At 50.1% G+C, this 21,205-nt stretch overlaps 1 protein-coding gene across 5 annotated transcripts in view; it reads right to left on the reverse strand.

The window, feature by feature from the left end:
- Positions 1-7,838: 7,838 nt before the first annotated feature.
- Positions 7,839-21,205, reverse strand: part of LOC140905759 (stonustoxin subunit alpha-like) — a 47,277-nt gene continuing 33,910 nt past the window's right edge. For all 5 annotated transcript variants that reach the window (XM_078851267.1, XM_078851265.1, XM_078851264.1 and 2 more), the window contains exons 5-6: positions 10,931-12,985; positions 7,839-8,937 (exon numbers count right to left, since the gene is read on the reverse strand). In XM_078851267.1, the coding sequence (XP_078707393.1) occupies positions 8,408-8,937; positions 10,931-12,985 (2,585 nt within the window). In that variant the 3' untranslated portion in view covers positions 7,839-8,407. The remainder of the gene's footprint in view (positions 8,938-10,930; positions 12,986-21,205) is intronic.

Here is a 21,205-nt window from a genome sequence, read left to right on the forward strand (position 1 = left end):
GGAGCGGTTCCTGCTCGTTCCCAGACTTATCCTGCCTTACTTCACTGGGGGCAGCCTAGTCCTGACCCTAGGCCCTGGTATCTGACTGACCAGTAGCCATGACCACCCAGAAGTGACCCGTACGGGGGGCATGTGGGCTCAAGTGCCCCTCCAGCTTACTGCTCAGCCTGTCGAGGGAGAGGGAGAGGGAGAGGGAGAGGGGCTCTCTCCTTCTCCGGCCGTGCCTGGCCCCAGCATGCTCTGCCCCTGTCCCTAGCAGCCAGCCAGGGCAGGGAGCAGAAGGGGTGGGACCAGCCACTTCTCATGCCCAGGGTGACCAGACAGCAAGTGAGAAAAATCAGGATGGGGGTGGGGGGTGATAGGAGCCTATATAAGAGAGAGCCCCAAATATTGGCACTGTCCCTGTAAAATCGGGACATCTGGTCACCCTGCTCACGCAGGACGCTCCATGTCGCTGCTCTGTGCAGCGCGGCAGCTGCCTGAGAGAGCCCGGCGGGAGAGGCTGCGACGGCAGCCCCCCCAACCGGGTCTGGCTGCCTGGGACAGGGGCTGAGCGAGCTGGGCTCCCCCCGGGCATGCTCAGCCCATCCCTGGCAGCCACGCCTGGGCAGGGAGTGGGCCGCCGCAGCAGCCTCTCCCGCCGGGCTCTCTCGGCAGCTGCCGCGCTGCACAGAGCAGCGACATGGAGCGTCCGGCTTCAGCCGAACGAGAAGCGGCTCCGCCCCACTCTCAGCCAGGGATGGGGGCTGAACATGCCCTCCGCCCACCTTGCTCCTGGGCTGATGCTGTCTCCTGCTCCGTCACATGCTGTCTTTACAGGGACTGACACTCGCAGGGCGCGGCAGCAGGGTCACTGTAGCCGCCCCACACCGGAGAGGAAGGGAGGGAAAAAAGATTCCTAGTGAGCTAGAGAGGAAAGACGGCATTGTGAGAGACTGACGATAACCTCTGTCTTCACGAACAAGGTCAGCTCCCAGACTGCTGCGCTGGGCAGCACAGCATGGGGAGTAGGTGGCCAGCCCTCTGTGGAGACAGAGGTGGTTAGGGACTATTTAGAAAAGCTGGACATGCACAAGTCCATGGGGCCGGACGAGTTGCATCCGAGAGTGCTAAAGGAATTGGCGGCTGTGATTGCAGAGCCATTGGCCATTATCTTTGAAAACTCGTGGCGAACGGGGGAAGTCCCAGATGACTGGAAAAAGGCTAATGTAGTGCCCATCTTTAAAAAAGGGAAGAAGGAGGATCCTGGGAACTACAGGCCAGTCAGCCTCACCTCAGTCCCCGGAAAAATCATGGAGCAGGTCCTCAAGGACTCAATCCTGAAGCACTTAGAGGAGAGGAAAGTGATCAGGAACAGTCAGCATGGATTCACCAAGGGAAGGTCATGCCTGATTAATCTAATCGCCTTCTATGATGAGATTACTGGTTCTGTGGATGAAGGAAAAGCAGTGGATGTATTGTTTCTTGACTTGAGCAAAGCTTTTGACACAGTCTCCCACAGTATTCTTGTCAGCAAGTTAAGGAAGTATGGGCTGGATGAATGCACTATAAGGTGGGTAGAAAGCTGGCTAGATTGTCGGGCTCAACGGGTAGTGATCAATGGCTCCATGTCTAGTTGGCAGCCGGTATCAAGTGGAGTACCCCAAGGGTCGGTCCTGGGGCCGCTTTTGTTCAATATCTTCATAAATGATCTGGAGGATGGTGTGGATTGCACTCTCAGCAAATTTGCAGATGATACTAAACTGGGAGGAGTGGTAGATACCCTGGAGGGCAGGGATAGGATACAGAGGGACCTAGACAAATTGGAGGATTGGGCCAAAAGAAATCTGATGAGGTTCAATAAGGGTAAGTGCAGGGTCCTGCACTTAGGACAGAAGAACCCAATGCACACCTACAGACTAGGGACCGAATGGCTCGGCAGCAGTTCTGCGGAAAAGGACCTAGGGGTGACAGTGGACGAGAAGCTGGATATGAGCCAGCAGTGTGCCCTTGTTGCCAAGAAGGCCAATGGCATTTTGGGATGTATAAGTAGGGGCATAGCCAGCAGACCGAGGGATGTGATCATCCCCCTCTATTCGACATTGGTGAGGCCTCATCTGGAGTACTGTGTCCAGTTTTGGGCCCCACACTACAAGAAGGATGTGGATAAATTGGAGAGAGTCCAGCGGAGGGCAACAAAAATGATTAGGGGTCTGGAACACATGACTTATGAGGAGAGTCTGAGGGAACTGGGATTGTTTAGTCTGTGGAAGAGAAGAATGAGGGGGGATTTGATAGCTGCTTTCAACTACCTGAGAGGTGGTTCCAGAGAGGATGGTTCTCGACTATTCTCAGTGGTAGAAGAGGACAGGACAAGGAGTAATGGTCTCAAGTTGCAGTGGGGGAGGTTTAGATTGGATATTAGGAAAAACTTTTTCACTAAGAGGGTGGTGAAACACTGGAATGCGTTACCTAGGGAGGCGGTGGAACCTCCTTCCTTAGAGGTTTTTAAGGTCAGGCTTGACAAAGCCCTGGCTGGGATGATTTAATTGGGGATTGGTCCTGCTCTGAGCAGGGGGTTGGACTAGATGACCTCCTGTGGTCCCTTCCAACCCTGATAGTCTATGATTCTATGATTCTATAACCTGGTATCCAAACATCCTGCATCCATGCCCCCCCATCCCTCCGCCATCCACACAGAAAAGAGTAGATATCTATATTGGGTCATATTCACCAGTATGTTCCCGGCACGGTTCTGCCAATGCCCAGCAGCTGTGAACCTAGGTTACCGGGCAGGTTGAGCTCATGTTTTGGCTGTTTGTGGCATCACTAGAAGGGTGCAGAGCAGCCAGAGCACACTGCTAACACTGGGCCAGACTGTGTACAAACAACCACGTGTGAAACTATGAAAGAATAAGAGATTCTCGGACAATAACCGGAGAGTGACAGGGTGCTTGTTGCAGAGGGCCAGTGTCTCAACTGCAGAGCCTAACATACACTGTTAATGATACAACAGATCCTCGACTCTTTGTCCTGTGGGTGGAGAGCTGCTGACTTTGTATTTCTCCACTAAGGGGTGTGTAGCCAAGTGCAATCCCAGGGTGCTCCCCACATGGCCAGGGGTGGCCCCCCAGGCACCCTGCCTCAATTTCCCTCTGTGTCCCAAAATAATTCACGTACACCCAGAGTCTTTAAAACAATACCACTGAGCTCCCCTTTTCATTTCAGAGATTGCACAGCCCCTGCTCCCACCCCAACGTGGGGCACGTGTGTTCCCAGTCCAGGCCCCCCCAGCTTCTAGACTCTCCCCTCCGGCTCAGGTGTTTCACAGCTCTCCTTGCTGGGGCTGTGTGTTCTGCATTCAGTCCTGGCCTCCCCAGCCTTTGCTCACCCCTCACGTCGAGGATCTCAGCCCTCCCTGGGACTGTGGCTTTAAGTTCTTGCCTCCCCGGCCCATAACTCGCTCCTCAAGTATAGGGGTTGCCCAGTCCTCCTTGCCGAGGCTCTGTGCTGGGTGACTTCTCTCCCCCAGCAGCTGGCTCGGCAGCTCTCTCTGACTGCGCTTGGAGCTAAGCAGGCCATTGCTCTGGTTATAAACTGGCCAGTTCTGCTTTTCTGAGGTTTGTCCCCTGTGCGGTACAGAGACAAAGCCAGAGGTGGTTTTGTCTGGGACCAGACAGGGGATGCCATTGTGAAGATCACACCGCCCCACCCCTGCTGCCATGACCTTACCTGCACAGTGCGGGCGAGGTCACACCGGCTGGGGTGGGGCAGCGAGCTCTTCAAAATGGTGCCCCCATGCGGTGTGATGGTGAGTGCGAGGTCATGCCAGCGGGGGCGGGGTCACCCAGGCGGGGGTGGGCACACACCGTTCCCAGAACTACTGGAATGTCGGGTATTCCCAGAATGTGAGAGGCCCCCCCACTTGGAGCTTCCTTTTGAGTCACCCGCCCCAATCACCTGACCACTCCTTGACCCTTCCCAGTTGTGTCCAATTACCCCAAACACCTGTCTGGGGCAGCTGGGAGAGGGGGAGCTTTGCCCCACCCACTCTACAGGGTTCGTGGTCCCAGGCCTTTGCAGGAACTGTGCTCTGGGTTTTTCTGTACCTTGATCTCCCAGACACAGACTTTTCCCCAGGACCAGCGGCCTCTTTCCCAGGGGCTGCTTCCAGGCCTCCTTCCGCTTTTCCCTGGACACATGGAATGAGTAACTCCGTCCTCTAGCCTTAAAGGGCCAGACCCCCATTACAGGCTGCATTGCTGGAGAGTCTTTGTGGGGCAGGAGAAAGCTGATCCAGTGGTCAGTGCAAATTCCCTTCTCTGGCTTCAGCGTCCTCAATATTGGCTGTTTGTCAAAATCTGAACGTACCTCTAGTAATCCCCCCCCCCACTATTAGCTACGGACTGTTTGACAGCCGCTAGTAACCGATGCCGAGCAAAGGCTTGAGTTGAGACCAAGTATTAGGATCTAGATATTCAGGCCTGTCTGCAAAGGCCTGTACTGTAAGCATTTAGGTGTCTTCTTATCACTTGGCTAGTTCTAGAGGTATAAAAGAAAGAATCAAAATCACTGTCGGCCGGTGCAAGGGCCTTCTCTCTCTGTGACAGTCGGAGGCCCTGTGCTTAGGCTAAGGCCTCTGGCTAAGCAGCAGAGGCAGCCATAAGCTGGGAAGCGACCGGTCCCCTCCTCACATCCCAAACTAGTCCCATTGAAATCAGGTGCTATTGGGCTCTTAGGATACAATCCTGTCCTGATAGTGCCTATCGCCTCCAGAGAAAGGGAAGTGCCTAGAAGATGTAAAAGGAAACTTAGTTTGGTAGCCTCCTGTCTGGCAAGAACTCACCTATCAATAGCTGGGATGGGAAATCGTCACTTCTGTATTGTTTTGTCATTATAGTTCCCACTTTGCTATTGTTTGTCTGTATAATCTCTGTCTATTTCTGGGATTGTTTCTGTCTGCTGTGTAATTAATTTTGCTGGGTGTAAACTAATTAAGGTGTGGGATCTAATTGGTTAAATAATCATGTTACAATTGGTTAGTTAAATTTCAGGGAAATGATTGGTTAAGGTATAGCAAAGCAGAACTCAAGTTTTACTATATAGTCCGCAGTCAATCAGGAAGTGGGGGGGGGGGGGGGGGAATGGGAATCATGTTTGGCTAAAGCGGGAAATGGGAACAGGGACACAGGTAAGGCTCTGTGGGGTCAGAGCTGGGAACGGGGACACTAAGGAAGGAAACTGGACTCATGCTTGCTGGAAATTCACCCCAATAAACATTGGATTGTTTGCACCTTTGGACTTCAGGGATTGCTGCTCTCCATTCATGCGAGAAGGACCAGGGAAGTGAGAGGGTGAAGGAATAAGCCTCCTAAAACCAAGGATTCTGGAACCTTTGTAGAAGTGGTGGGGGTGGGGGGCCCACCAGTGCCAGCCGGGGAGGCTGGGGGTCATGCCCCCCACTTTTTAGAAAGGGTGTAATTTGGGGGATAGGGGAGAATGTTGCCCCCCCCAAACTGCAAGCCTTGGGCAGGAGCAGAGCAGCACCTCCGCTGTGGAGTGCAGGCCCTACCGGTGCCACTTCGCACCTGCCCAAGGCTTGCAGTTTGGGGGGCAACATGGCCCCCCGGGTTCCGGCATGATTGGTTGAGACCCTTTTGGTTTCTATTTCTCTAGCTTTGTGAGGTGTCAGACAAAGTTGCTGCCATGCTGTGGGATACGTCACAAACCTGAAACCCCAGGGGCGTGTCTCTGCACTGAGCATTGTATGTGCAAAGGAGGAGATGGGGTGCTGCTTATGGATGACAGCCTGGCCTCATCTCATCTATCCATCTTACTTGCTTGAAAACTCCTGGCTGCAGTCCCAGGACTCTATGTCCTGCGAAAGGCAAGCTGTTTGCAGGTCTCTGATGTGGAAAGAGCGGAGAAAACGTGTGCTTTGTTTGGGGTGGGTTTCTGGCTCAGGTCTGGAGCCAGGACTTTTGGTTTCTTGATCAGGGGTCAGGGAAAACGATCTTTGCTCCTTTCTGCAGAGGGCGATGCTGTACGAGTGTCTGGCAGAAGCTCTGCCTGGGTGATGCTGTTCCCCTGTTCACACCACAGAACGTGTCGTATAGTCAGCAGAGCTGGAGTGAGCAGATGCAATTTTTATTTGGCGGTGTCCCTCCGTAGAGCAGATTGCCCCCCGCAGAGGTAGCTGCTGTCCCCTTGCCACGGGGCTGGCGGAGGAGGCGTCCCGAAGCTCCTTGTGTCAAAGCACCAGAGAGGTAATAGACAGAGGAGTCCTGCACTGTGGGTTCACCTCTCTTTTATATCACTGATCTGAGCTGAGGTGCTGAGGGGAGAAGGAGCTGGGAGCCCGTTCAGATCCAGAGTGGGGAGCTGTGAGGACCAAGAATGGTTTCTGGCCCCAGCAACAGATGAAGAAAATGGGCACGGGGAGTGGGCCAGATAATGGGGTTTCCCCAGCCTATGGGAATGCTGGGTTCAGGAGTGGTATCTCTTGAGCAGCGGGCAGATTGTGGCTGCCTGCAGCAGCAGAAGCCATGCACCATCCAAGATGATACAGTAATGTTGCAACCAGCTTTAGCTTGGAAAATGTGTTAGGCCTAAAAATTCCCAGATGTGGGCAAATTCAATGGGCTATTCAGTTGTATCAGAGGTTGCATGACAAGATCCTTTGCACTGGAAAAATCTCCAGTGCGGGAGAAGACAGTATGGAGTCCACTCCTGGCAGCACAGCATCCACACCCAGCAGGGAGAAGGACCTGTATCTGGAGCTACGTTTCAGAACAATATATTGCCAAGGTAGAGTGGACTATAAAGAGAAGTGGAGCAAACAACTAAGTGATCCTTCACCAGAGGAGACAAGGAAAACCAGCACCTTGGATTCTGTGAGCATCCTGACAAAAAGCTAGTCAGCCGTTGCTGGGAAAGGAATACTGGAGAGGAAAGTGCCTCGAACAATGTCTGTAGCTTGTTAAGTTAGGTCTTAGCTATTAGAAAGCGTATTATTACTTCTGTTTGTTCATCACCCTTCCTATCTTTACACCTTACACTTGATATCACTTAAATCTATGACTTTTGTTTTACTAAACTTGTTTTACCTTTATTATAAACCAGGTCAGTGCTGTGATTAAAGTGAGTGTTTGTCAAACCCCAGTGAAATTAATGAGCTGCGTGTATTGACTCTTTAAAAGAGCAATGAACTTAATAACTTGTGTGTGTTCCGGGAGAGGACTGGACACTACAGAGAGACAGTTCAGAGGCCCGTCTAGTAAAGGGTGCCTACTATAGGAATAATGGACTGAGTGGATTATTCCGATAGCTCTTCTAACGCTAGCCGCTGAAGATCCTCCACAACGATGTGGGATCAGCAGGAGAGAGAGATGTAACGTCATTGTAGTTTGAACAGTGCTACAATAAATCCCACAAGGATTCACACTCTGAACCCCAAAACTATGAGATCCATATTGAATCTGCAATAATCAGAACTTCTATCAGTTACCTGGGTGGGCACCCTGAAAACTATCGTGATGGAGTCAACGAAAAAAGAAAACACTTATCGTTTAACGAATATTCAATGTAGTACAAAATACAACATATGCGGTGGTCTCTCGTGTCCTTCCAGGACATCAGGTTCAGCAAACCTCAGACCTCTGAAAACCAGGAAATACAGATAAATCCCATGCAACCATAACTCTGCCCCTTGGTGCTGGCAATAGCCATGGGAACGATCTGCCTGCTACTCCTGGTGAAGGAATTTGTTTGTTTTCTGAAATGTCAAATTTTGATTAGCTCTGGCATAAAGCAACACATTTCATTGTAAGATATACCTAACACACAATCTGACAATGGTCTGAAAGCATAAAGTAGGATTTTATTTCATAATTTCTGCTGCTAAAAGACTTTGCATTCCTTACTGCAAGAGAATGACATGTTTACAGTAGGATAGAAACACCTCTGAGCAACTCAGAGAGAAGATGTGAGTAATCATTTTAGCACAATGGTAGGGGCTGATCCTGGGGCAGGGTTCTGCCTTTGCCCCCTCAGACTGTGCAAAGGGCCCATGCTGCGAGTGGAGCAGTTGTCCGTGTCTCAGCTGGAAGCCCCCTGATGAGGACCTGGAGACAGTGCAGTGAGCTGCCAGCCTTGTGCCCTGACAGGAAGAGGGGGTGGAGATGCCGGGCGAGAGCCCTGGTTTTACTTTGCCCCTTTCAGACAGTGAGCACCACGGGGGATTCTGGCCAAGACCGGCACAGGGCTCAAAGGGAGGAGCTCCTGGTGCCCATTCTGACCCTGCTCACGGATATAATCCTACAGAACCATACAGCATGAGAACAAGCAGACTGGGCAGTCACTGCAGGACCGTGAGATGGGTCTAGCCTGCTCTGTATGGTACTGACAGGGCCCCGGGCTACCCTGAGTCTCAGGGATGGATGCTCAGCTGGAATCCTCCACCCCAGACCCAGAAGAAAGGGAAGATTTTCTCCCCATTGAAAGAAGCCTGTGGGAAAGTGAAGATCGGGGCCAGATCATCAGCATAATTAAATGCCACCAACCCCCCTTCATAGTCCAGAGAGACCCGGATCCTGCTGGGTTCTCTACTCAAGGACAGGCGGGTGACAGGGGAGGTTTGAGCCCGATAGTCTCTGGCATTGCCCCATTTCTGCACCACCCAGACCCCATTCTCGGGGGTAAAGCCAACCTCTTCCTTCCTCAGCACAGACTGTCTAGCTACCCCCACAGCCCAGTCTCCGGCTACTCCTCCCTCCACCTTCACCTGCCAGGAATGTTTCCCCGAGGTGAAGCCCTCAGAGCCCAGCACACTCAGCAAATAATCAAATCTCTCCGGTTTGTAAGGCAACATCTGGCTCTCGGGGCCCCGGCTCATGGTTCTTCGATCATCAGACAGGACGAGCTCAGGATGTGCCGTGTCTGGATCCAGAGTCACATTCGCTGGGGAGAGACAGAATCAGAGCGTTATCGGCACACATGGGTCAATGACAGAGCGAAAGGATCGGCTGGGCCAGACCTGAGCCTCAGAATCTTCCCCCCTGCACTCACCCACTTCGGAACAATACTGTGTAACATATATGTATGCCAGTCGGTGCTGCTCTTTATACAGCTAACTATCGACACAGAGAGAGAGATAACATGGCAAAAATACTTCACTAACGCAGCATTAAGATGCCTGGTGAGACCTTGCACCCCTCAAGAAAGTCAGTTCAGCAAAACTGAATCTTGTGAATGCCAGGAGATAGCGAGTTTAGGTAAACACCTTCGCAACCTTAACTCTGCCCTCTGGAGCTGGCAATGGCCTCTGGGAATTATCTCCATGCACTGCAGCTGTAATCCCTGTGGTAGGTGTTGCTGTACTGAAGGGTGGAGGAATAAATTGAACCATCTTGGAAGATCTGTGATTGGGATAGGAGGTGATCTGGGCGACTGTGGCCCTCTGCGCGCGTGTGTGTGTGTGTGTCCCCCTCTCTCCCCGGCCCCTGTATGGGCTTTTAAGGCTGCACAGCTCCCCGCCTCACCCTGGGATATCCCCAGCAAGCCAGACTGTCTAAACAGGCCAGGGCCTGCGCTTTGCTTTCTCTCTGAAGACAACGAGCAGTGCATTGCCCACAGCTATATGTTTCCACACAGCTCCTTCTAAGCAACCACGTTTCTTCTTTTAGGTAAAAGCATGACAGAGAATAAATATTAAAACAATAAAGCTCGAAAGCTGACCTGAGATTTCCCCGTCCCCCCAAATCCAATCTACAGCTCTAGAAGCTTTTAGTCCTTCAAACCCCACATCTGGGTATTCTCCGGGGTTAGAAGTTTAGATCCAGAACCAGAGCAATGGCTGGGCAGATCAGCCATATCTTTATCCAACTCTGGCCTTTGATCTTTGCCTTCTGTAACAGGTAATCAACAGAAAAAACCCTCCCCTCAGAGCTTAACTTCAAAAAGCTGGGTTTTTGCATTGACCAGAGGTAAGTAATTTGCATTAACCTCGCCCTAGGGACTCCCCAGAAAATCCACTTAATATTTATTGTCCCAAAAGTCCATACTTGTCTGGCACATTTTCAATACAGCCTTTTGAACCGCCACGTCTTACATCCATCACATCTCCTAACTAGAGAGGTTATACACAATCCTGGCCCACAGCAGTACATACAGTTAGTACAATAAGATCTTTCAGTGATATTGCAGGAAATTGCCCTATCTACAGAGCCCTATCCAGCTACAGTGGAAACTCTCCACCTCCAGAGTCTCTTGGCTCCTCTGTGCTCAGTATGATCCCCTTAGTTCATGAGCAGTACTATCTGTCCAATAATGTTCTGAATGTTGCTCCCCCCAGAGGCCTAGTGGGTGCCGTTCACTCTCTGCGTGTTATCCTCCAGTCAGTGAGACCCTTGTGGCAGGATCAGAGCCAGGGCTTGATCCCCAGGTCTGGGCAAAACCACGGTGGTAGAATATGTCAACCTTTAAAAACTATGGTTTTTTTAGGGAGTTGGGGGGGCGGGAGGGAGAGGAGATTGTATCCCAGGAACCCCTTGGTCAAATGATCTCAGATTTGGATCACTGACCCTAGCCAGTGCCCCCTGAGGCATATCAAATTTCAAGGCAATCCATGTAACCATGACAATTTTAGAGCACTTAGAAGAATGAAGCTTTTCACAGAAAGCTAGTTGGTACCTTAACTTGACCAGACCTGGCAGCTCAGTATCATTTGTACAGTCCCCAGCAGATCCCGGTGGTTGGGTTGGGCCCTGTATGCATTACTCCAGTTCAGATATTAAATTGCAAGAAATAGTTTGATTCTGAAGTCACGCCTACATTATACACTTGGGACATCTCAATTTTTCTTCCAAAGATAAATATAGTTTTACCTGAATGAACTACTCCAGAGTCCTGTGTTTGGGGTGGGAAGAAATATGCAAATATATTTAAATGTTACCTTTCTTTAGGGTTGAGATGCAAGTCTCTTCGCTTGGGTCACTCACAGCCCCATCCGCACACACAGCCGAAACCCGGACTCTGTAGGGTGTCTCAGGACTCAGTCCATCAATGCTATAGAACTCGGTTCTCTTTTCTGTCCTTCGTTCCAGCCATTTGTCTTTCCCCTCCTGACTTGTATCTCCTGCCTCTACTTTATATTCCACCTTATACTGCCTTATTCTGACTCCATCTCCAATGACACTTGGACTCTCCCAGGTGAGGGCGATGGCAGATGAATCTACAATAACTGTTACGGGCTTCCCAGGCGGGCTGGTAGGAGGGAGAGTCTTCACAGGATTACTCACATCGCTGCTCTCGCTGAGCCCTGGTTTGCTCACTGCAGCGTATCGGAACTGGTACTCGGTGTTTGCACGTAGCCCTGTTACTGTGAATGTCTCTTGCGTGTTATTTACATTCACAGCCGTCCAGTTCTCCTGTCCTACAATTCTGTACTCTGCCCGATAGCCGGATATCTCAGCCCTTCCATAGGCTGCTGGGTTAAACTTGAGCTGCACACGGTCATGTTTGATTCCATCAATCAGGGGAGGAAGAGGCTTTGATGGAGCCTCAAAGTTGGTGCTGATCAGCTCTCCCTCCTCATACAGGTAAATGGAAGTGCCTGGATTGTCCTTGTCTGGAACAGAGGACACAATGAACCGAATCTTCCCGTTAGATTTGTTGACATTGACAAAACGTGAAAGGGACTTTGCAGATTTTCGAGCTTTTCTATTAATTTCTTGTTCCTCAAACCACATTTTGGATTTTGGTTTCTCAGCAACAGAACTGGCTGCTGCAGGATCATGAGTTTCCTTTATATACTGGGTCTGAAGCCACTGTTTTAAAACTGATAAATATGGCTCCTCTTCATGCAGTGAGGTGAATGTAAAAGAGACAATGAAGTCAAGCTCAGGGTTGAGTACTATTTCATCTAGTTCATTCTGAGAGGACACCACTTTTACATTGCTTAGGATCCTAAGGTAGGAATTCACATAATTCATCTCTTTCTCCTTTGTATCCAGAAATTCACTGAGGCTCTGGGTATTGAACGGTGACTGGTTTTTACATGACAAAATATCCACCAGGCCCCCTTCCTCTTTTCCACCTCCACGGATTAATGGTAAGAGTCCTGCTAGCTGTTTCTGGAAAGTCTGTCTGTGTTGCTTACACAGATCTCTGAATTGCTGTATTTTCAGCTTGATTTCGGGGAAGCTTGTGGCGATCGGATTCTTCACCATGTCATTGCATTGCATGTTTACTTCTGCCAGTTCCTCCAGAGCAGTCTGAGCATCAGAAATCAGTGTTAAGCTGATCTCACGCACCAGCCGAGCAGCTCTGGAATCCAGCTTGGTCAGCGGGTACAGCCAGACTCTCACTGGTACGGCCTTCTCCCCCTGGGCACCCAGCAGCTTGGGGAGGGTGGAATATGTTTGCATGGCATCTTGGAAATTAGTTGGATTTCTCTCAAGAGCAAAATCACCATGGAACCTGCAGTTAAATTTTGCAGCATTTAATTTTTCACTTTCATCCATTTTGACAGCTCCTTCCCCTTCTATGGAAAACATGGGTATCTTTTTAATTGCAATCTGGAGCTTTCCCTCTATCTCACGTACATTCTCAGAAGAAGAAACTTCCCGATCAAACACGAAGAAAGCCTGTGCCCCGTACAGCACAGCCGTGACCACATGGGTGGCGGTGCCTTGGTCAAATACAGCAGGATAAGAAACATTCTCTGGTCCTAAATGGTTCATAGTTAGTTGCTCAAAGTTTGTTGTGGCAGAGTACTGGAGAGTAATTCGGGCCTGTTGTTTGGATTTTTTGGTGTCATTTAAGTATTTGGCAGATCCACTTACTTCAACCAGCCCCCCCAGGAAACTGGCCTTCAGCGAGGCTGTGACATTGAGGGCATTGGCCTTCTCTTCAATGGTGTCGGATGCGATGATCTCAAATTCAGTCTTGGGTTGTGGTTTTGTGTTTACATCCTTGCGAAGCTGTTCCAGGCCCCACAGTGTGATCCCTGGAATAGTAGAGACAGACACATGGTAACGTAACTGATAGATGCACAGGACACAGAGTGTATCCATCCTTTAATTGTGTCTCATTTCTGAGATTGAAAAATAACGAGTGAAGGACATCAAGTAAACTGACCTGGTAACATACAAACGTGCCAAGTCAAGGCTGAACTACACGACTAACATACTTCCCTTGCCCCCCGCTTCTTACAGGACTTTGGAAGATGTGATCTTTTCTGTTTTTTTTCATATATCCCTCTCCAGAATGACTGAGTTCACTCCCCCCTCAGGAGTACACTGTCCCAGGAAGCAAGTGCTATATTTATGATTGAAATGTCACTTCTATTAGAAAAGGAGGACTTGTGGCACCTTAGAGACTAACCAATTTATTTGAGCATAAGCTTTCATGAGCTACAGGGATGCATCCGATGAAGTGAGCTGTAGCTCACGAAAGCTCATGCTCAAATAAATTGGTTAGTCTCTAAGGTGCCACAAGTCCTCCTTTTCTTTTTGCGGATACAGACTAACACGGCTGCTACTCTGACTTCTATTAGAAATGATCTGATCAATTGGATAATTGGTCTGAAATCAACAAGATAAAATTCAATAAAGACAAGTGCAAAGTACTACACTTAGGAAGGAAAAATCAAATGCACCGTTACAAAATGGGGAATAACTGGCTAGGCAGTAGTACTGCGGAAAAGGACCTGGGGATTATAGCGGATCACAAATTGAATATGAGACAACCATGGGATGCAGTTGTGCAAAAGGCTAATATAATTGTGGTGTGGGAGGTAGTTGTCCTGCTCTTCTCAGCACTGGAAAGGCCTGAGCTGGAGTATTGTGTCCAGTTTGGGGCGCCACACTGCAAGAAAAATCTGGACAAACTAGAAGGGTGAGGGAAGAGCAACAAAACTGATAAAGGGTTTAGAAAACCTGCCCTATAGAAGATAGATTAGAAACAGTGGGTATGTTTAGTCTTAAGAGAAGAAGACTGAGAGCAGAGCTGATAACGGTTTTCAAATCTGTTAAGGGCTGTTGACAGTGAGGACAGTGATCAGTTGTTCTCCATGTCCGCTGAAGGGAGGCCAAAAAGTAATTGGCTTTATCTGCAGCAAGGGAGGTTTAAGTTAGTTATTAGGAAAACTTTCTAATTGTAAGGATAATTAAGCACTGGAATAGACTTCCAAGGGAGGTTGTGGAATCCCCATCTGTGATAAATAAAGTGGGGGTAGCTCCCTTTGATGGACACCCAGCCAATCAGTTAGCTGTAAAATCCCTCTTGATAGCTGTTCTTTACTTGCTTTACCTGTAAAGGGTTAAAAGTCCCCCAGGTAAAGAAAAAAAAAGTGGGCACCTGACCAAAAGAGCCAATGGGAAGGCTAGAACTTTTTAAAATTGGGAAAGTTTGCCTTTGTCTGTTGTTCTCTGGGCTGGAGGGACAGAGCAGCCATGTTGTAAGCAGCTAAGCCAGGTATGATTATAAGCAGTGATGAGCTGCCAAAATCTTAACAACCTGTTCCCTGAGGGATGTGCCTCAGTATGTATTTTTTGTACCAACAGGGTTACCATAGGTGTGTATTTTCCTGGGAGGAATTTTTAAATTTTAAAAATTCCTCCCGGATGGCGATTTAAGAACAAAAAGGCCTGACCTGTCTGGGAAAATAGGGATGTATGTTAACCCTGCCGAAAGTTCTTTTTTTAAAAAGATGGGCCTGACCTAGAAATTACCTCCGTTTCACAGGTGTGGGTCCCCGCCATGCCCTGGGCATGTGCTAGGGTGACCAGATGTCCCAATTTTATAGGGACAGTCCTGGTTTTGGGGTCTTTTTTTTATATAGGCTCCTATTACCCCCCAACCCCTGTCCTGATTTTTCACACTTGCTGTCTGGTCACCCTAGGGTGTGCACAAGTGTGGGTCCCAGCTGCTCCCTTCCCCACTTATTGAAGCAGGTGTGCAGGGTTACTGCCCTGGGAACTGCAGGGCACCAGTGGACACGGGGACAGCTGCAGACAGGGGCATGGGGCAGGGCTAGCTGGAGGCAGGGGGGTCAGGCTGGCTGCGGGCAGGGCAGGGGCAGCAGAGCTGGCTGGAGACAGGAGGGTGCAGGGTTGTCTGGAGGCAAGGGGGTGCGGGGCTGGCTGTGGGCAGGGCAGATGGTGCGGAGCTGGCTGGAGACAGGAGGGTGCAGGGTTGGCTGGAGGCAAGGGGGTGTGGGGCTGGCTGGAGACAGGGACAGGCTGCGGGCAGGACAGGGGGTGCAGGTAGCAGGGCCTGGCTGCGGGCAGGGCAGGGGGTGTGGGGGTGGCTGGAGACAGGGGCTGGCTGCAGGCAGGGCAGGGGGTGCGTGCGGCAGGGGTTGGCTGGATACAGGGCAGAGGGTGCGGCAGGGGCTGGCTGCAGGCAGGGCAGGGGGTGTGGGGGTGGCTGGAGACGGGCTGGCTGTGGGCAGAGGGTACGGCAGAGCTGGCTGGAGACAGGGGCTGGCTGCAGGCAGGGCAGGGGGTGCGTGCGGCAGAGGTTGGCTGGATACAGGGCAGAGGGTGCGGCAGGGGCTGGCTGTGGGCAGGGGGTGCGGCAGGGACTGGCTGGGGACAGGGGCTGGCTGCGGGCAGGGAAGGGGGTGTGGGGGTGGCTGGAGGCAGGGCGGGGCTGGCTGCAGAAAGGGCAGGGGGTGCAGGGGTGGCTGGAGACGGGCTGGCTGTGAGCAGGGCAGGGGCTGGCTGCAGGCAGGGGGTGGCTGCAGGCAGGCACAGGCTGTGGGCAGGGCAGGGGGTGCAGGTGGCAGGGGCTGGCTGCGGGCAGGGCAAGGGGTGTGGGGGTGGCTGGAGACGGGCTGGCTGCAGGCAGGGGGTACGGCAGGGACTGACTGGAGGTAGGGGCTGGCTGCAGGCAGGATAGGGGGGTGCAGGGACTGACTGGAGACAGGGGCTGGCTGCGGGCAGGGCAGAGGGTGCAGGGGTGGCTGGAGACGGGCTGGCTGCGGGCAGGGCAGGGGGTGCGTGCGGCGGGGCCGGCTGCGGGCAGGGTGGTGGGGGCTCACGGGGAGCAGCCCGAGCAGCAGGACGCAGCCCCGGCCGAGCAGAGCAGCCGGGGACCCCCCAGGCAGCAGCGGGAGCCCCAGGGCCGGGGGGGCAGCCCACGTCGCTCCCGCAGCGCAGCGCCCCCGGTTGCCAGAGGAGGAATCACATCACTTCCCGGCCGGAGCCCAGCAAAGCCTCAGCGCCCCCTGCAGGGAAGTGGGTTAACAGCCGGTTCTAAAACTGGTTCAAAATTTAACACCCAGTTCGCGCGAACCGGCGCGAATTCAGCTCACCCCAGATTATAAATCATCGGATCATGCCTAGAACGACTTATCTGAACTCCAATGTGTAAACAGATCAGAGTGTTTAGCCAGATGCGATTAGGGTTATTTACTTTATTTCTTATTGGCTTGTGGACTCCTCTGTCATAACCCCAGATGCTTTTGTTTGCTTGTAACCTTTAAGCTAAACCCACAAGAAAGCTATTTTGGGTGCTTGATTTTTGGAATTGCTCTTTTAAAATCTAGCAGAAGCCTAAATTCCAGATGAATTTTCTTTTTTTTAATTTTTAATAAAATTTCCTTTTTTAAGAACAGAATTGGAGTTTTGGTGTGCTAAGAGGTTTATGCATGTTGTTTGATTAGCTGGTAGCCACAGCTAATTTCCTTTGTTTTCTTTCTCAGCTGTTCCCAGACTGTTTCTCAGCTGGGGTGAAAGGGCTTGAGGGCACCCCATAGGGAGGAATTCCCAAGTGTTCCTTCCTAGGTTGAAAGGGGTTGGGTGTTTTTTGCATTTGGTTGGTGGCAGCATTTACCAAGCCAAGGTCAGAGAGAAGCTGTAACCTTGGGAGTTTAAAACAAGCCTGGAGTGGCCAGTATTAATTTTTAAAATCCTTGCGTGCCCCACTCCGCACTCGGAGTGACAGAGTTGGGATTCAGCCTTGAGAAACTAAATGAATTCTTTGCATCGGTCTGCACTGTTGAGGATGTGAGGGAGATTCCCAAACCTCAGCCATTCTTTTTAGGTGACAGATCTGAAGAACTGTCCCAAATTGAGGTGTCATTAGAGGAGGTTTTGGAACAAATTGATAAACTAAACAGTAATAAATCTCCAGGACCTGATGGTATTCACCCAAGAGTTCTGAAGGAACTCAAATGTGAAATTGCAGGACTACTAACTGTAGTCTGTAACCTATCATTTAAATCAGCTTCTGTACCAAATGACTGGAGGAGAGCTAATGTGATGCCAGTTTTTAAAAAGGGCTCCAGAGGTGACCCTGGTAACTACAGGCCAATAAATGTCACTTCAGTACTGGGCAAATTGGGTGAAACTATCGTAAAGAACAAAATTGTCAGACGCATAGATGAACATAATTTGTTGGGAAATAGCTAACATGGTTTTTGTAAAGAGAAATCATGCCTCACCAATCTACTAGAATTCTCTGAGGGGGTCAACAAGCATGTGGACAGGGGGATCCAGTGGATATAGTGTACTTAGATTTTCAGAAAGCCTTTGACAAGGTCCCTTACCAAAGGCTCTTAAGCAAAATAAGCAGTTATGGGATAAGAGGGAAGGTTCTCTCATGGACTGGTAACTGGTTAAAAGATAGGAAACAAAGGGTAGGAATAAATGGTCAGTTTTCCAAATGGAGAGAGGTAAATAGTGGTGTCCCCCAGGGATCTGTACTGGGCCCAGTCCTATTTAACATATTCATAAACAATCTGAAAAAAGGGGTAAACAGTGTGGTGGCAAAATTTGCAGATGATACAAAACTACTCAAGATAGTTAAGTCCCAGGCAGACTGCGAAGAGCTACAAAAGGATCTCTCAAAACTGGGTGACTGGGCAACAAAATGGCAGATGAAATTTCATGTTGATAAATGCAAAATAATGCACATTGGAAAACATAATCCCAACTGTTCAGGAAGGACAGGCAGGGCAGAAAAGGTGGGGAGTAGCACTGTATGTAAGGGAGCAGTATGACTGCTCAGAGCTCCGGTACGAAACTGCAGAAAAACCTGAGTGTCTCTGGATTAAGTTTAGAAGTGTGTGCAACAAGAGTGATGTAGTGGTGGGAGTCTGCTATAGACCACCGGACCAGGGGGATGAGGTAGATGAGGCTTTCTTCCGGCAGCTCACGGAAGCTACTAGATCGCATGCCCTGATTCTCATGGGTGACTTTAATTTTCCTGATATCTGCTGGGAGAGCAATACAGCGGTGCATAGACAATCCAGGAAGTTTTTGGAAAGCGTAGGGGACAATTTCCTGGCGCAAGTGCTAGAGGAGCCAACTAGGGGAGGCGCTTTTCTTGACCTGCTGCTCACAAACCAGGTAGAATTAGTGGGGGAAGCAAAAGTGGATGGGAATCTGGGAGGCAGTGACCATGAGTTGGTTGAGTTCAGGATCCTGACGCAGGGAAGAAAGGTAAGCAGCAGGATACGGACCCTGGACTTCAGGAAAGCAGACTTCGACTCCCTCAGGGAACGGATGGCCAGGATCCCCTGGGGGACTTACTTGAAGGGGAAAGGAGTCCAGGAGAGCTGGCTGTATTTCAAGGAATCCCTGTTGAGGTTACAGGGACAAACCATCCCAATGAGTCGAAAGAATAGTAAATATGGCAGGCGACCAGCTTGGCTTAATGGTGAAATCCTAGCGGATCTTAAACATAAAAAAGAAGCTTACAAGAAGTGGAAGGTTGGACATATGACCAGGGAAGAGTATAAAAATATTGCTCGGGCATGTAGGAATGATATCAGGAGGGCCAAATCGCACCTGGAGCTGCAGCTAGCCAGAGATGTCAAGAGTAACAAGAAGGGTTTCTTCAGGTATGTTGGCAACAAGAAGAAAGCCAAGGAAAGTGTGGGCCCCTTACTGAATAAGGGAGGCAACCTAGTGAGAGAGGATGTGGAAAAAGCTAATGTACTCAATACTTTTTTTGCCTCTGTCTTCACGAACAAGGTCAGCTCCCAGACTGCTGCGCTGGGCATCACAAAATGGGGAAGAGATGGCCAGCCCTCTGTGGAGATAGAGGTGGTTAGGGACTATTTAGAAAAGCTGGACGTGCACAAGTCCATGGGGCCGGACGAGTTGCATCCGAGAGTGCTGAAGGAATTGGCGGCTGTGATTGCAGAGCCATTGGCCATTATCTTTGAAAACTCGTGGCGAACCGGGGAAGTCCCAGATGACTGGAAAAAGGCTAATGTAGTGCCAATCTTTAAAAAAGGGAAGAAGGAGGATCCTGGGAACTACAGGCCAGTCAGCCTCACCTCAGTCCCTGGAAAAATCATGGAGCTGGTCCTCAAAGAATCAATCCTGAAGCACTTGCATGAGAGGAAAGTGATCAGGAACAGCCAGCATGGATCCACCAAGGGAAGGTCATGCCTGACTAATCTAATCGCCTTTTATGATGAGATTACTGGTTCTGTGGATGAAGGGAAAGCAGTGGATGTATTGTTTCTTGACTTTAGCAAAGCTTTTGACACGGTCTCCCACAGTATTCTTGTCAGCAAGTTAAGGAAGTATGGGCTGGATGAATGCACTATAAGGTGGGCAGAAAGCTGGCTAGATTGTCGGGCTCAACGGGTAGTGATCAATGGGTCCATGTCTAGTTGGCAGCCGGTATCAAGTGGAGTGCCCCAGGGGTCGGTCCTGGGGCCGGTTTTGTTCAATATCTTCATAAATGATCTGGAGGATGGTGTGAATTGCACTCTCAGCAAATTTGCGGATGATACTAAACTGGGAGGAGTGGTAGATACGCTGGAGGGGAGGGATAGGATACAGAGGGACCTAGACAAATTGGAGGATTGGGCCAAAAGAAATCTGATGAGGTTCAATAAGGATAAGTGCAGGGTCCTGCACTTAGGATGGAAGAACCCAATGCACAGCTACAGACTAGGGACCGAATGGCTAGGCAGCAGTTCTGCGGAAAAGGACCTAGGGGTGACAGTGGACGAGAAGCTGGATATGAGTCAGCAGTGTGCCCTTGTTGCCAAGAAGGCCAATGGCATTTTGGGATGTATAAGTAGGGGCATAGCGAGCAGATCGAGGGACGTGATCGTTCCCCTCTATTCGACATTGGTGAGGCCTCATCTGGAGTACTGTGTCCAGTTTTGGGCCCCACACTACAAGAAGGATGTGGATAAATTGGAGAGAGTCCAGCGAAGGGCATCAAAAATGATTAGGGGTCTGGAACGCATGACTTATGAGGAGAGGCTGAGGGAGCTGGGATTGTTTAGCCTGCAGAAGAGAAGAATGAGGGGGGATTTGATAGCTGCTTTCAACTACCTGAAAGGGGGTTCCAAAGAGGATGGCTCTAGACTGTTTTCAATGGTAGCAGATGACAGAACGAGGAGTAATGGTCTCAAGTTGCAGTGGGGGAGGTTTAGATTGGATATTGGGAAAAACTTTTTCACTAAGAGGGTGGTGAAACACTGGAATGCGTTACCAAGGGAGGTGGTAGAATCTCCTTCCTTAGAGGTTTTTAAGGTCAGGCTTGACAAAGCCCTGGCTGGGATGATTTAACTGGGAATTGGTCCTGCTTCGAGCAGGGGGTTGGACTAGATGACCTTCTGGGGTCCCTTCCAACCCTGATATTCTATGATTCTATGATTCTCTATGTATGAAATTAAGGGGTCTAAATTAGCTGTTACCACTCAAGAAAGAGATCTCGGAGTCAGTATGGATGTTGGATCATATTAAAGAAGTTCTGTATTAAAATCACAAATGAGTTTGATTCCCCAGAGTTTCAATTCCAGGGTATTACTAATTAAGAGGTCTCTTGGTTTTTGGTGCTGTTTCTCTCCCTCTCTGTGTGAAACCTGCAAGCTGCTAACTGTGTTAGTACATTCTAAGACAGAGTCTGTTCTCAAAGCAGTTCACAGAGAGAGAGACTCAAAGCAATACTCTAACAACAGAAACAGCACCCAGAGACTCCCCGCCCTTTTGTTGTATTAACCATTGTGATTAAAATAGAGATAGAGGATGTATGTGGATGGATGCTTGGTGTGGATAATAACTGAATGATCAGGGAGGTGCCAGCCTAAGAATCCAGTGTCCATCGGCTGAAGAAGGCGTCAAGTGGAAATAACCAGAGGACCCCCCGGAGGGCAGACTGGAATCCACCCAACAGCCTCAAGGATGGGAGAACCAAAGAACAAGATAACATCTTGGAGCCGTCAGGAATGTGCTATCTGCTGATTGAT

This window comes from Lepidochelys kempii, chromosome 2 (genome assembly GCF_965140285.1).
Source record: "Lepidochelys kempii isolate rLepKem1 chromosome 2, rLepKem1.hap1, whole genome shotgun sequence".
NCBI lineage: Eukaryota > Metazoa > Chordata > Testudines > Cheloniidae > Lepidochelys > Lepidochelys kempii.